This window comes from Stigmatopora argus, chromosome 6, assembly GCF_051989625.1.
Source record: "Stigmatopora argus isolate UIUO_Sarg chromosome 6, RoL_Sarg_1.0, whole genome shotgun sequence".
In the NCBI taxonomy this organism is placed as follows: Eukaryota; Metazoa; Chordata; class Actinopteri; order Syngnathiformes; family Syngnathidae; genus Stigmatopora; species Stigmatopora argus.
Genome location: NC_135392.1, coordinates 18010014 through 18027499, shown reverse-complemented (window position 1 = coordinate 18027499; position 17486 = coordinate 18010014). Strand labels below are relative to the sequence as shown.

The 17486-nt window shown below is 40.1% G+C and overlaps 1 protein-coding gene across 2 annotated transcripts in view; it reads right to left on the bottom strand.

The window, feature by feature from the left end:
• atg7 (ATG7 autophagy related 7 homolog (S. cerevisiae)) overlaps positions 1–17486 on the bottom strand; it is a 92662-nt gene that overhangs the window by 24169 nt on the left and 51007 nt on the right. For both annotated transcript variants that reach the window (XM_077601947.1, XM_077601948.1), the window contains one exon: positions 11324–11446. In XM_077601947.1, coding sequence (XP_077458073.1) covers positions 11324–11446 — 123 coding nt within the window. The remainder of the gene's footprint in view (positions 1–11323; positions 11447–17486) is intronic.

The following is a 17486-nucleotide window of genomic DNA, read 5'->3' as shown; positions in this document are numbered from 1 at the left end:
TATACACAGAGGTAATTTCCCGTAATTAAACCGCCCCCTGTGAAAGCACGAAAATGTCTTTTTTTTAAAACCAGAACTGAAAATGTCTTTTGTCTAAGACATCGTTTACCAAAGTAACACGGCTGAAACAATGTTGCGATGGTAATAGGCTGTGAAAGTGGTTTCAACGCCACGTTTTGCAACTATTCTATTCTGTTGAACTGGTCATTTGCTGAAGTAATATGAGTAATTGGTCTTACTTGGTCTTACAAGTTAAAATTGTTTAATTTAGTAAGGTCGTCATCGGCAATTGAATTCCCAGAACCTCAAGTATTAAAAATAAATGCACTTTCCATGCTTTGTAGAAAGTGCTTTTTCTAAAACAAATCTTTTTTCTGAAGCTACTTCCTAGGAGAATGATTGAAATACGGGTGGCTCAATTTCCAAGGCAAAAGATTGCGATGCCAGTTTAACCAATCATGTGAACACATGGCATTGCCATAGCAATGTTTCACCCACTAAAACGATATTTTTAACAAAGAAAGTTAACACAGAGACAATGCAGAAAAACACTATAGGCTTTCCCTTCATCAAAAATGTCATATACTATTAAGGGTAAATATAATACATATAAGAAAGCGGCTGTGGCCAAAGTTCATGTCTTTGCAGGAGTGGAGGGTTAGTGCGAAAGTTTTTACTAACAAAGGGTTCTTCTTCATCGACAATACCATACCACCATCTACTTAGGGTTAATCTTGTAACCCTAAAGCAGGGGTCCCCAAACTTTTTCCTGTGAGGGCCACATAACCTTTCCCTTCTCTGATGGGGGGCCGGTGTCAGTTTGTAACAGAAAAAGTGTGACGATCGTAGGGGAGCTTACATTTTTTATTGTTTTCCAGAAAGCCACACATAACGAAATAACCCTTTCCAGGTTCTTTACAGAAAAAAAGTCAGGAAACAAATAATAACACTATTAATGAAATAAATAATAACTAAATAACCCTCTCTGAGTTCTTCACGGAAAAAACAGGAAATAAATAACACTATTTATGAAATAAATAATAACTAAATAACTCTCTCTGGGTTCTTCATAGAAAAAAAAGCTCAGTTGTCAGAGCAGAATCTCTCTCACGTCAACACTTTGCAGCACAGTGCTTGCTAGTGAATTAGGCAGTGGACTCGTAGCGGGGCGGTTAGACCCCTTTTTTCCAACTCCCGGTTCATGAGTCCCATTAGACCGCGAGTTTCGCCCACCATGCTAGGAGCCCCGTCAGTCGTGATGCTAGCTAGCTTTGACCAGTCCAGGTCCAACTTCTCCATGGTTTGGCACACTTTGTCAAAAATATCCTCTCCCATTGTAGTCCATTTGAGACTTTGGAGGGCTGCCAGATCCTCGCATATCTTAAAGTTTGCGCTAACTCCACAAATAAAAATGAGCAGTTGCGCTGTGTCTTGCAAGTCCGTGCTTTCATCAAGTGCTAATGAAAAAAGTCAAATTCTTTCGTCTTCTGCTGCAGCTGGGCATATACATTACTCCCGATTTCTTCAACACGTCTGGTGATTGTACTCGCCGACAGACTTACGGCATTAAATGCATCTTTTTTCTTGGGACACACCTCCTCCGCGACAGCATCCATACATTTCTTAACAAACTCTCCGTCAGTGAAAGGCTTACCGCTGCTTGCTATCAGTTTAGCAACTCGAAAGCTGGCCCGAACGGATGCCTGGTTCAGCTGAGCTCTTGGCGTACAAATGTATTCTGCTGAGATAGTAGTTCACTTTTTCGCTTTGAGTTTGTCTGCTCGTATTTGGCCTTGCAAGCTATTGTACTTGTCTTTGTGACGGGATTCATAGTGTTGGCGAAGATTGTATTCTTTGAATACCGCCACCGTCTCTTGACAGATGAGACAAACAGCCTTTTCTTTGCATTGAACAAAAAAATAATCGTTTGTCCACTCCAGGTTAAATACCCTGCATTCTGAATCATTTTTTCTCTTACCTAACTTTTTCGACATTATTCCGTTCTCTCTTTGACAGGGCGGGGTCTAGGAATTTTTTTGGGGAAAAAAAAATTCTGGAAAATTATTTTTTTCAAAATAGGAAATAAATCCGACAGCATCGACAGCATCTCTGGTATTGTTCAGAGGGCCGGGCCAAATGTGCTGACGGGCCGTAGTTTGGTGACCCCTGCTCTAAAGCGACCTATATTCCGGAAAATACAGTACCCAAATTTATATAGATATTTTCTGCCAAATACTCACAGACTCAGTGGCTGGGGATTATGTCAATGTTCAGTTTTGATTGACACAGTCATATGGCTTGTTTGCAATAGCAACAAAAGCGTAATGTATCATGCTGAGAGCTATTTCAAATATTGGGGTTGCCATGTAATCAGGACCATCCAAGGGCAAAATTTAAAATCCAAAACTAATAGGTGTGCAAGTGTGTGTTTGTGTGTGTGCGTGTGCGTGCGTGTGTGTGCGTGTGTGTGTGTGTGTGTGTGTGTGTGTAGGACGCTAATGAAAAGGCACTGCTAATGTGTTTTCTCTGAGTCCATCTGGTAATAATTGCTGCATGTAGCAACCATAGCCCTGTTTGGATAAAGCTCTGACATACATGGGGCCCTCTGACGCCACTGTGTGTGTGTCTCAGAGTGTGTTTGCATCAATGTGTTTATGTGGTCAAGTGGGAGGGTTGCGAGAGAGACAGGAAGAAAAGAGCGTGAGAGCAGCTAGGGCCCACAAAACTAAAACAACTTTATCATTAGCGTTCAAGATTTTACGTCGGGGAGCCACAACTGGAATTAGTGTAGGTGGTTGGGGTGTCCTGTTGCTCCATGTCCTCTGTGGGTGCGTTTGAAAGCCTCAGAACTAGCATTTGCACACAATTATCCAACAACCACACATTAACACACAACCAAAGATGAACTTTGATATCTTATGAGAAACTGTTACAGAGGTGATTCAACTTTTATTGAAATGAATTTAAATGAGAATCAAAATGTCTTGTCATACAATTGTACTTGGGAACTTTGACTCTAAGTAATACATTAGTTAGAAAATATTTTTTTCCCTCCCCGTCTACCTCTTGAATATTTCTTTACCTGCTTTCAGACATAATGACACAACATTAGTGAGTGATATATATATATATATATATATATATATATATATATATATATATATTTATATATATATATATATATATATATATACACCACCTTTTTTATATTAAGTATTAAAAAAAGTTCACGCTGAAACTCGCAAGGGGAGGACAGGAGATGAAAAATGGCGGAGGTCAGGCCAAATTGCTGTTCATTTATCATGCGAGCATTGCAACTGACTGATTGCAAAGCAGAAATGATCACTCTATTCAAATGAGCAAACATTGGATCATGTCAGCAGACAAACTAGAGTGACAAATAAGACAGCCTTCTTGTAGGTCAATGTGGCCACCCTTGTTACATTCAAGCAGGCCCACTTGCGGAAGGTGGGTGCACAAAAAGGGTCTTTGTGTGTGGCAGTCACACATTCTCTTGTGTGGGATAGTCATACCATTACACAGAAAAAGATTTATGACAAGAAAATCAGTAGTTTACTGGAAATGGCCAAAGGAATATTACAGAGCATTAAGAGGGACATACTCGTACGTTTTTCCTGTATTTTATACGTTTTTTGATCATTTCAAATTGTGTATGCCGTATAACAACTATTGTACGAGAAAAATGTTTTTAAAAAAAAGTACATTGATTTTGTTAAACCGATCTCGTATTCCTCATTTCGGCTCTAATCCGGATCATCTTGGTCATTGGTAGCAGACGAAAACGCCATCGTCAAATTGCTAATGTTGTCATGCTTTGAACATCAGTCACTTCTGTCTTTTCACTGTCAGCGACATACAGTAACATATACAGAATCTTGAATTTAGTGCATACAAAAGGCGCACCGACTGATTAGGCACCCCATCCACTTTGGGGAAAATTTTAGACTTTTAAGTGCACCCTATGTGGGTAAATATGTGCCGTGTTGCGTTTGTACAGTTTATTATTACTTAATAAGGGGAATGGCAATCATTAATAATGGAAGCAATTGGCCGAGGTTGCAAGTTATGGACATATCTTCCCGATTAAGGGCAAAGTGACTCATAGCACCGGATCCATATTTTACAGACAAATGAATAAATGAAGTGTCATTTGATCAATACATTAAGACAACTTGAGCCTTTAGACAGCATTAAACCTTAAAGACAAGGGTGTCAATTTTACAGTCTGTGGGTCAGTACCGGCTCGCCAGGTGTTCCACTCTGGCTAGTGTGGGTTGTTCTTCCTATAAATTACCGTTTAGTACATTCATACATAGTTTTGTGTCCATTTATTTTTATATGATCGTAAATGTGTGTTACGTGTTTTTGTTTTTATGTACTTAACATCCTTCTCAATTGTTAAACAGACTTTTAAATATATATTTTTTATTTTTAAATACATTTTAAAAATTGTTTAGGAGCCCGTTAAGTTATTGTTTTATTTTGGTGATTACAACGGATGTCCTGCCCTCCACCAAACAGCAAATGAAGAGACAAGTTATTTGTCTACGTTGTACTACGGGTAACAAGTGTGTGTATTGTCACTATAAGTATATGTATGTGTGGGTTTGCACACTAGCATCGTAAAAATGCCAATTCAATTTCTCCAGAAATTTCATTTTCTATTTTCAGATTGAAATACAAAATTGATATAACGCAGCTTGAATGTCCATTGTTAAGCACGTATCTAGCAGCCCAAAGGGGACGATGCACGCGTCAACATTTTGATCATATATTTCTACTACAGTGGTACCTCGACATACGATCGTAATCCGTTCCGAGACTGACATCGTATGACCGATTCTCGTAACTCGAGCGGACGTTTCCCATTGAAATGAATGGAAAACAAATTAATTCATTCCAACCCTCTGAAAAAACACCAAAAACAGGATATTGGATTGGAAAAAATGTTTTATTTCTTCTAATTCGCCATATATTGACAAAGTAATAAATAACGAGTGGTTTAATAGTAATAAAATGTGTTTAACAGAAGTAAAATTAGACGCATTTCGCGGAGGGGAAGGCAAAGACACACACGGAGGCGGGGGGAGGTGTTGGGGGGGGGACTTTATCCACGGCAACGACGCACTCGTGTAAAACTTTTTATTTCTTCTAATTCGCCATGTATTGACAAAGTAATAAAGAACGAGTGGTTTAATAGTAATAAAATGTGTTTAATAGAAGTAAAATTAGACGCATTTCACGGAGGGGAAGGCAACGACACACACGGAGGCGGGGGGAGGTGTTGGGGGGGACTTTATCCACGGCACTCGTAAACAAACAAACAAATTAAAATTAACTTGGATGAGTCACACCGGAGTATACTTCGAAACGAACGCATCAAGAGTTGTTTGGAACTTGCCGCTTCCCCGTATCTGATTACCGAGTGTATATTCCAGATCTTTTCTTTGAAAAACTCTGCCGATCCATTGTTGTTTACCTGGTATGTAAATGTAGACCAAAGTGGGGGGGAAAAACGGGTGTGGAAATGCAAAGTCCGCCCAGTGCTCGTAGATATATTTTATACATGAAAGAGATGCAAAAAAGACAGTGCCATGGCCACCTGGCTTGGTCGCATCACGAAATTTTGACCGCATCACGGGTGAATTATTCGACCGAAATTTCCGTCGTAAGACGAGAATATTGTATGACGAGCGGTCGTATGACGAGGTACCACTGTATTTTGACAAATCTTACATGTGCACTTTTAACACAAAAGCTAACTTTATCCAGATACACTAAGATGGCATATGCAAATGGTAGCAATGTCTGGAGAGGCCCATAGCATTTCTATTTCCATGTATACAGTGGTACCTCGTCATACGACCGCTCGTCATACAAAATGCTCGTCTTACGGGGGAAATTTTGATCGAATAATTCGCCCGTGATGCGGTCAAAATTTCGTGATGCGACCAAGCCGGGTGGCCATGGCATTTTTTATTGCATATCTTTCGTGTATAACAATATCTACGAGCACGGAACGATTAATTCAGACGAGTTTCTCATAGGACCAGGAAACGCACAACGCGCGGGCAAAAAGAGGGCTTTCTGGGTAATGAAGTATACTTGTGCACACAACACCCATAGGCAATGGCAACCTTTCTCAGAATAAAACTTCATTACCCACAATCAATAGGTGGGTAAGGTCAACTATTGTTTTTCCTGTTATTCTTTCTAAGGAAAGAATCTCCCGCGATCGTTCTTTAAAGACTATTTCTCGTTGGCAAGTGGTCGTGAGTTATCCTATTGTGATGACATTTGTATGCGACATTATCGAAATATATTTTGAAGGGTAGACAAAAACAAACAACTCTTGATGCGTTCGCAGCGGCCAGGTGGTGTCAACCGGTAGAACTACGCAAGGTAAAAAAGATTAAACAAATTTAGAATTTAGTTTTGTTTGAAGTTACATTAAACGTTGAGTGTCTGTATATAGTTATCCAAGTTAATTTAAATTTGTTTGTTCGTTTACGAGTGATTGTTGCCATGGATAAAGCCCCCCGAACAGCCCCCCCCCCCCCCCCCCCCGCGTACCCTCCGCGAAATGTGTCTAATTTTACTCCTATTAAACACATTATTACTATCAAACCACTCGTTATTTATTACTTTGTCAATATATGGCGAATTATAAGACATAAAACATTTTTTTCAATCCAATATCCTGTTTTTGGTGTTTTTTTCCAGAGAGTTGGAACGAATTAATTTGTTTCCCATTCATTTCAATGGGAAACTTCCGCTCGAGTTACTGTCATACGAGCTCAGTCCGGAACGGATTAAGCTCGTATCTCGAGGTACCACTGTATATGGATTTAGTTGCACTATCACAGATTTTTACACACCAATTATATGATAGAATCTTGTCAAAAACAATTACAAAACAAACTATCAAAACTGACAGATATATAAATACTGAATTTGGACCCCAAAAAATCATTTATTTAACGTTGCCATAAGGTGTCTTAAAAAAATATGACCTCGCAAGCGTAAGGAAACCAGCAGAAGGCCTATGCCTCAATTGAAACAGAGTATTTATCCATTCATTCATCCGTCTTCCATACCGCCCATCCTCAAAAGGGTTACTGGAGCCTAACCCAGCTGTCTTCGGGCAGACAACACCCTAGACTGGTCGCCACTCAGCCGTAGAGCACACAGAGAGACAAGTGACCATCCGCACACCCAATCATACAGCCACCAGCGGGACTCGAGCCAGTGCCTGCCCACACCAAAGTCAGACGAGTGAACCTCTACTCCATGAGGCGGCTGGCTCACAGACTATTTAGTATTTTTTTTCTATTTTTTTAATGAAACACAAAATTGAAAATAGGAAGTCCCAAAGAACATTGGCTTTTACTGTACAAGTTAAAAGCGGTTTGCGCGTCGGCCTCACAGTTCTGGGGTCATGGGTTTTATCCCAGGTCAGCTTTAATTGTTCTTCCCGGGCTTGTGTGGGTTTTCTCCGGGTACTGCAGTTTCTTCCCACATTGCAAAAACATGCAGGGTAGGCTAATTGAACACTCTAAATTGCCCCTAGGTATGAATGTTAGGGTGAATGTTAGTCCGTCTCTATGTGCTCTGTGATTTGCTGGCCATCAGTTCAGGGTATCCCCTGCCTGCTGCTTGTAGTTAGCTGCACCCACTGCGACCCTTGTGAGGGTAAGCGGTTCAGAAAATGAATGAATGAACAATTACATTTCTGGGGGGAAAAAACACTGGACACCACAGTATTTTAAGCGGAGTACGTTAGTTTGTTATGTCACTCAGTGGTAACACTATAGTATTTTCGCAAACAGTGAAATGGGATTAAAGCTGTTAAGTGTGCTTTTTATTTGTATTTTACAAAGAAAAGGAGTATGGGTTCTGGCTCAGCCAAATCCAATCTATCGAATTCAGTACGGTTAACATAAGGGGACTTTCAATAATTTTAGCCACTAAAATTGATGGAAAAAATACACACAAACACACACACACACATATGCCTCAATGAAACACCCACACGCACACACATGCACACACAAAACGAGACAGAAGTAAGAACAAATATACATAGATCATGGAATTTGTCTTCATTTATTGTTATTTTTAACTTAGGGATATCAATTCCTCCAATGAACTGTGATTTATCCGTTTTGGCCAGTTTTTAACAAATATACATCCCACAGTCAAGCTAATGTTGCAGGGCGCAATGTGCCTATAAGGTGACATTAAAAGAAAATTATTTTGGCCATATGTAATTTACAATCGATTTAAAGCCACATAAGCTTGAGGAGCATGGCAGTTTTAAAGGCAAAAAGGGCAAAAACACAAGATATAAAAGTTAGCGGACAAGTTTTAAGTGTTAAACACTGCTGCCCATTTATAGAATTGTTATGACGATAACAATCTATGAACTGAAAGGCGAAAATTAATTTGCACAACACCAATTAAACAAAATAGGTTTTGAAAATATGCACACTTCACTGACCAGATGGCATTTTATATACAGTGTGGTACATATACTTATGAAATATTCATGTTACGAAAAGCCTCAATGGAAACCAATTTGTCCCATGATACGAAAAAAATACAAGATACACAACGAAAACACCCCCAAAACGTAAATACACTTTCTTTTTCTTTGCAATTGTTGTGGTAAACTAGCTTTCCCAACACCTCAGTGACCTCACACTGGCCTCATGATGCTGGAACCAAGATTAGTGCGCTGTAGGCGAACACAAAAGCAAGCCCGTGAATGGGCCACTGGGTCCGATGGGGGGAGCAGTGCTAGTCCGATCCGAAAAAGGCGGGCTCCAGGTGGACGCCAGAGGCGGCCCAAAATGGCGTAGCGCCCACTGGCAGAGTTTGAGCACAACCGCTCGAACAAAAGGCCTTTTCCAGGCAATTTTTCCTGGACCATGGCTGAGCAACTCTGTCCGGTTCCTGATTCCTGTGCCTTCGACCCTTGTTCCTCAGACAGCTAACCTATTGTTACTTGAATTTTTCAGAGTGCGGTAGCATAATTTGAAGATGTCCAGTTGTGTGTTTACATGCGCGCATGTATTTTTACTGATCTGCCACTCGCAATATCACCCCATTGGAAAATGTCTAAACATTTTGTATTCCTTTTAATGGGTTAATAAATAATTTTCTTTCTCTTGTTATTGCATACTTACATATGCATGTGTTTCATACAAAGCTAGTATACGTTTATAATTTATCAAGAGTTTAGGGATCATGATAAAAATCATGGCACGAATTATGTTAATTTAATATGAAAATAGGTCTCTACTTACAAAAGTCAAAGTTACGAATTGTCATCTTCTTGAAGAAATTAATTTGGTGAGTAGAGGTACCACTGTTTATACACACAGACACAAACATAGATATAAAGCCATTTCTATCCAAGTGAGAGTTCCTTCCTAAATTTATCTTAACAGGACCATTTTCATAAAGAAGCTATTCAAACAATTCATGCCCACACACCCAAGCACTCTGAGTCAATTTTAACTAAACATAAACTTCTCCAAAACCAGCAACCACATGAAAAGTACTTCTTAGGTTATGATTCACCCAAAATAGGCCTTAAATGCATACCACAGCCTCTGGTGACGTGCAATCCAGTTTAAAAAAGTACATACACTCCTTCATAGACCATAGTAGCACATATTAATAATTGTTTTACAATATGTACAACTGATGCCTACATGGGACTCTACTAAATACATTTAGATCAGTAACCAGTTCTTAACCTGGGTTTGATCGAAGCCTGGAGGTTCAGTGAAGCCTCTGCCGCGGAGGTCAAGACACATCGACTGATAACATCTATACACTATAACATGCCCCGCTTGGCCATCACAGGCTGCAGATGTGACATTGCCTGGCCAATCAGTGCTGCAAGGAATTTATATAGCTTGAATTTGAAAAAAAAAAATCAGGTAGGGTTTGGTGAATGCGCATATTAAACTGGTGAGGTTGGGTAGGTCAAACAAGGTTAAGCACCACGGATTTAGATACTGAAACATTGTATCACAATATGAAAAACTTTCAAATTTAGGTTAACACATTTTTAGGGTGATTTCATCAGGAAATGCTTGTCACAGAACTATATTTTTCTAATTTGTATTCTAACACCAAGCGTTAGATTTATTTTGATTAATTCATTGTGACTCATTCTGGGGTGTGTAAACGGATCACCAGGTAGCAGATGGTATATTTCCATAGACAATAAGAGTTCTACATCTACTTGAACTGACTGCCATATTTAAAGTTTTTTAGACCTCGTTTTCCCCTCTTCCACTCTTATCTTTCCTCAACCTTGTTTTCCGCCCCCGTCTGATGAGTAGGAGTCGACAAGGAAGTACATACGTGGGAATTTCCCACCGCTTTGCAGGACTTGATACCAACACCCCTATTTCTGTCTTTCCCTCAGTCTCATGTCAGGGGTGAGTCTTGAGGAGAAACACTCATATTCCACCAAGTATTCTGGGATGTTTCTCGGAACTTTACAGCACTCATTTCCGGTGTCTTGTACGCGTATAATGTGTTGTTTAAATGAGAACAGGGTGACGCTGCACAGCTATATCTACACAGGGACGTATATTGCACATTGTCCCAGGAGGATGAGTAGGGGTGGGGCTGGCAGGTTAGTTTGCAATAATTTTTAACACTGGCTATTGGCCCCAATTCATTTATTCTTATAATAACGGATTTAACTCATTATTCTACAATTCTGAATAATTTATTTTATAATTCAGTGAAGCAACCAATTATTTAAAAAAATAACAGTTAAATTATAATAAAAATGATCAATGTAGTTATGTGTTTATTTTATTACAATAACTAAAAAAAACACCTAAATTTGAATAATCCAAAATCTACAAGTACTTAATAAATTAATGTAACAAAGACAAAAAAAAAATCAAAAAAATGCTCTGGTGGTATCTTGGCCAATTGATGCTTGTACTGTAAAATACAGTCATGCAGAAACACCCAATGCTTTAATCTTATTAATAGTTAAAACTATTTATGATAACAGTTAGCATGTCAACAGATCTTGATATTTTATGTTAGCATTAAGGTAGTAGGGCCCTTCATAGGATAATGTTTTGTTGTTTTGAATATACAGTACCAAGTTTAATTATTTGTTTCACGTTTAGGTTAAATGTCACTTCAACTGGAGGTAGTATTTTGACAGCTTGAATTATTTTTTTCATTAAATCATATGGCAAACTGTTGTTAATAATTATGTGGAGAACTTTAAGTAATTTATGATAGGAGACTGTTTTACCTCTGCTGCTTGGGTCTCTTGGTGTAACAATGTCAAACCGGTAAGATCCTCTAGGAAAGAGTGCGACGAGTTAAACACCTTGGACAGGAAGTTGAAGCCTTGTCGCTCATAGTGGTCTAGGACCTAGAAAAAAAACAAATATCTTTTTTTAAATTCCGCAGTACCACAATTAAGGAGATTTATTCATTCTTTGACAAACTATGGAACCTGATTTACTTTTCATTTTGATTTGTTAAATGTCAATTTATTCATTCCTTTTCTGAATAGCTTATCCTCACAAGGGTTACAGGGAGTCCTGGATCCTATCCCAGCTGATGACCATTACAGCGTGGCCTTTAAGCCAAAGGGCCTTTTTTATGGGCAAAAAACTGAAATTGGACCCACAATGAGACAGTGCCCTTTTAGTAGGTGCACCCTATAGGCGTGAAAATACGGTAATATCATACCTGTCAACTTGTACGTTTTTCCCGTATTTTATACGTTTTTGATCATTTCAAATTGTGTATGCTGTATAACAACTTTTGTACAGGATTTTTTTTAAAGAAAGTTTTTTGTAAAACCGATCTCGTTTTACCGATTTCGGCTCTAATCCGGATCGTCTCGGTCACTGTAGCAGATGAAAATATCATAATTAACTGCTAATATTGTCATGTGTTAAAGCATGATATGCGCACCTGTATTCCCCGTTCACACGTCCACCTTTTCACTATGTAAATATAGCGCGTCAGCAAGCAATGTACCCAGACATTCAAGCGGTCAGCGTCATACAGCACCATCTACAAAATCTTGAATTTAGTGCATACAAAAGGCGCACAGACTGATTGGGCACTACATCCATTTTTAGACATTTAAGTGCACCCCATGTGAGTAAATATGTGCCACATTGCATTTGTACGGTTTATTACCACTTACTAAGGGGAATTGCAATAATTAATTAAATCTCCGATATACCAAAGACACGAAATGGTGAAGGATCACAGTATACTCTGGTGTGACTCATTTATTTATTTTTGTCCCCGTCTTCATTTCGTATTCTTTGGCTGGTACAATTTATTCTCAGGTGGGATTTTAAATACGGTAATACAGAGAAATGGTGTACTGCACAGGGAGCCGGTCTCTGCGCTTAAGTGTTATTAGTCATTCTTTGTTATATTATCTGTCTGCATGTGTTGTTCTACTACCTGTTGCTTTAACTGATGTTTAAATTCCCAACAACCATCTTTCCTTTTTGATGGCTTCTCTAGCTCTGAAAGCTCTGGTGACCTGCATCTCAAGCCACCACAGTATGTTTTCCATTCTTTATACATTATGCCCACAAACGTTAAATTCAAATTGAGAAATGTTTACGAAATCAACCCCAGATTCTGTGCTTGAATTAGTACTTGAAACAGTAGTTGATTTATCTGATACAAAGCCATCATTTGTAAATAAAGTAAAATATGAGCATTTTATGTTAACGAAAGCTCTCCTCGGGCCTGCGTGGGTTTCCTCCGGGTACTCCGGTTTCCTCCCACAATCCAAAAACATGCATGGTAGGCTGATTGGACACTCTAAATTGCCCCTAGGTATGGGTGTCAGTGTGCATGGTTGTCCGTCTGCTTGTGCCCTGCGATCGGCTGGCCACCGATACAGGGTGTCCCCCGCCTCTGGCCCGAAGTCAGCTGGGATATGCTCCAGCACCCCCTTGACCCTAATGAGGATAAAGCGGCTCAGAAAATGAAAAAATGAAAGTGATAGTTGATAACAATATCTTACTAGGTGATGCTACCAAAGTATCATGGGTCAGACAGAGCAGTCATATGTGAGTAGAGTAAGGCCATGTTGTGTTGTAGAAAAGGGAGAAAAATAAACTTAACCATGGAAAAACAAGACAGTTTCTATTAATAAAATTATCACATTTAGTGGTGTTATGATATTGTAGTTAGAAGGTTTTGGCACAAATATAGATGAAACCACATCAGAAGTGTTTTATGCTGCGTCTTTTAGTTTTATTGGCACACGGTCCCAGAGAGCATAAGCACACACAGAAACACAAAAGTATAAGAGCACACGTACCCAGGCAAACACAGCCCCCCACACAAACTGAAAAAGCCCCAACTCTACAGGAACTGCTCCAGCCCAAACAGGGGCTGAATTGTTTTGTTTCCATAGTGACCCAGCAGCACACAGCTGACTGCCGCACACAGACAAGCACACCCAGACTACAAAGAGTCACACACACTAAAGGAACGGCCGGCATATTGGGTTATACAAATGGAAGGGGGAAGTAGGAGGTGGGTGGAAAAGGAGTCAAAAATGTAAAACTAAACATTGAGATGTAAAATTGACTAGACAGAAGACATAATTTGCCCTCACAGGAAAAGAAGGAAGGGGAAATGTGTGTATGGGATTAAAGTAGATCAAATTAAACCACTTAGTTTTCGGTCATGGTCTCAACATTTTTTTTGTTTTTTACTTCGCTGTCTTAGTATGGTAATAATCGCAGCAGCCACACAAACAACCCAATTAGCAATGAAGGTGGAGACCCTCCTTGTAGGTTCGTCTTCACATGAAACTGATAGATATGTGGCTTTATAACTTTTTTTATAGAGACAAAGGCTGTATTGAGAAGGGCATTAAAGGGAGACATTGGCGAGCCCTTTTCTTGCCCTTACTGTCTCTTTTAACACCACAGCCACATTTTCACAAATCAGTACAGCTCAGTGCGCCACATTACGGTTTGGAACAGTATACGCCTGAAGCTGTTTTAAGTTGTGAAGAAGCTCATTCTCTCCAGATTTTGGTAGAAAACACCACAATTCATAGAATTTAGCCATCTTTAGCTGCTGATTACCTGTCAGTAACGAGTGCTATTTCTGTATTTTACACACTCAAAGGACGCACCGTTTTTATAGACGCAGCCAGGCATGGCAAAACATACACCAGCTTAAACATAGGGACACACGCTAAAAATACGTTTTTAAAAAGGCAACGGAAGCAAAACTGAGTTCGGTTGTACTTTATTTAGCCATTTTACAATGTACTCATGTCATCATCACCCACAAATCCATCAAAGTCCTCATTTTCTGTGTCCAAATTGAACAATTGTCCAAATGAGTCATCGAAAACGCTGAGTTTTATATATTCGTCCAGGTGGCCACAATCCATTCGTAAATAGTAGCTAGCTAGTAGCTAGCATAACTATTCCGGCGCTGCTTTCCACGCTTCGTAAAGCTGTGTTGATGTCGATGTCCAGGCCACAATCCATACGCACATAGTAGCTAGCTAGTAGCTAGCGTAACTATTCCTGCGCTGTTTTCCACGCTTCGTAAAGCTGTGTTGATGTCGATGTCCAGGCCACAATCCATTCGCAAATAGTAGCTAGCTAGTAGCTAGCGTAACTATTCCTGCGCTGTTTTTCACACTTCGTAAAGCTGTTGATCTCGATGCCCAGGCCACAATCCATTCGCAAATAGTAGCTAGCTAGTAGCTAGCGTAACTATTCCGGCGCTGCTTTCCACGCTTCATAAAGCTATGTTGATGTCGATGTCCAGGCCACAATCCATTGGGTGTATTGACTAAAGAACTATATATCCCAGCAGTCACTGCGCAGTACTTTTTCTACGGGGAAAATAGTCGGGGGCTGCTTGCCGTAGTTGTGAGAGCTATAGAGGATGGTGTACCCTATCGACTGATTTATTTTATTTTATCGTGATAACAATTTTACTATTAGTCCATATATAAAGTGCACTGGATTATAAGGCGCCCTGTCTATTTTGGAGAAAATGTAAGACTTTTATGTGTGCCTTATAGTCGTGAAAATACGGTAGTACAAATACATCATTCACTCATTGTCGGAACCGCTTATTCTCACAAGGGTCACGGGGGGTGCAGGAGCCTATCCCAGCTAACTACGGGCACCAGGCGGGGGACACCCTAAATCGGTCAGCCGATCAAACATAATAGGAGCATAAAAGTATTACAGATAGAGGATAATGATAAATATGAAAGTCGGGAGGATATTTTTTCATTAGGAATATTCATTTTATATACAGTACAATTGCAGCCAAATATTCAGTGGTTTTCGAAAATCTTTCAAAATGTTCAAAAATGAACATCAATATGTGGTTGGATGATCTAAAAGAGGCTGGTAATTAAAGGGCTACATGGTTATAACAATTACGTTATTTTTTCAGCTAAGTTATGCAGTATTTACTCCTATAATATAGTGCTCCAAATTGTAAATGTATACCTTGTAAGTCAAAGCAAAGAAAATAAATCAATCAATTTAAAGCATGAACAGCTCTTAAGTCAGATCATTTGTATCTCCAAGAACTACTGCAATTTTTTAAATTCCATTTGTCCAAAAAAGAGCAACTACTAATCAATCCTCTACTTCTACGGTCCTTCATATTCATGTATTCTTCAGTGTGTGCATCGCAATACTTCTTTGTCAGAGGCCAACTGGCTGACAAACATCTCTCAAAGACACAACACATGCGCAAGCTCATACAACAGCGATGGACATCAGTAAGCAACTGCTCCCTGATTGATTTTACAGCTTTTCTTAGCATTCCATATTCCTGCAGGGGGGATATTTCAACACCCGCTCTTCTGACTGTAATGAGAAAGGAATTATGGGGACCCCCTTTCACACCCTATAGTGCAGGGGTCACCAAACTACGGCCCGCGGGCCGGATACGGCCCGCCGGCACATTTGGACCGGCCCTCTGAACAATACCAGAGACGCTATCGGATTTTTTTTATTTTATTTTTTTTTTATTTATTTTTTTTTATGCAGCCCGCCGGCACATTTGGACCGGCCCTCTGAACAATACCAGAGACGCAATCGGATTTTTTTTCCTATTTGGCCTTGAAGACTGGGACGTTTTAATCTTGTGTTTGGTTCATTGCACCCCTGCTGAGCCCACAAATCATCCCAGTGAAGCGGGGCTTCGCATTGCTTCTTTGGTGACACGCGCGGGGAGAGTGTTTCCCTTTGATGCATGCGGGCACGTCCACCGTTGCATGCACGAGCAGTGTTACCGAGACATCTGGACGATCGCAGGTGAGGGCGGAGCCCTGGGACCATCGCGGACTATTCAAGCATATTAAAACTGCAACCTGTTTGAGAACGGAATAATGGCGAAAAAGTTAGGTGAGAGAAAAATTGATTCAGAATGCAGGGTATTTAACCTGGAGTGGACAAACGATTATTTTTTGTTCAATGCAAAGAAAAGGCTGTTTGTCTCATTTGTCAAGAGACGGTGGCGGTATTCAAAGAATACAATCTTTGCCGACACTATGAATCCCGTCACAAAGACAAGTACGATAGATTGCAAGGCCAAATACGAGCAGACAAACTCTCAAAGCGAAAAAGTGGACTACTATCTCAGCAGAACCAGGCATCCGTTCGGGCCAGCTTTTGGGTTGCTAAATTGATAGCAAGCAGCGGTAAGCCTTTCACTGACGGAGAGTTTGTTAAGAAATGTATGGATACTGTCGCGGAGGAGGTGTGTCCCGAGAAGAAAGATGCATTTAATGCCGTAAGTCTGTCGGTGAGTACAATGACCAGACGCGTTGAAGAAATCGGGAGTAATGTATATGCCCAGCTGCAGCAGAAGACGAAATAATTTGACTTTTTTTCATTAGCACTGGATGAAAGCACGGACGTGCAAGACACAGCGCAACTGCTCATTTTTATTCGTGGAGTTAGCGCAAACTTTGAGATTTGCGAGGATCTGGCAGCCCTCCAAAGTCTCAAAGGGACTACAACGGGAGAGGATATTTTTGACAAAGTGTGCCAAACCATGGAGAAGTTGGACCTGGACTGGTCAAAGCTAGCTAGCATCACGACTGACGGGGCTCCTAGCATGGTGGCCGAAACTCGCGGTCTAATAATGGGACGCATGAACCAGGAGTTGGAAAAAAGGGGTCTCACCGCCCGGCTACGAGTCCACTGCCAAATTCACCACCAAGCACTGTGCTGCAAAATGTTGACGTGGGATTCTGTAATGACGGTTGTGGTGTCGTGCATAAACTTCAGAGCAAAGGGAGAAGATTGTGCATGGCACAACAGAAAGTTAATGTTCCATGGCTTTTTTTTTTCTATGAAGAACCCAGAGAGAGTTATTTAGTTATTATTTATTTCATAAATAGTGTTATTTATTTCCTGTTTTTTCTG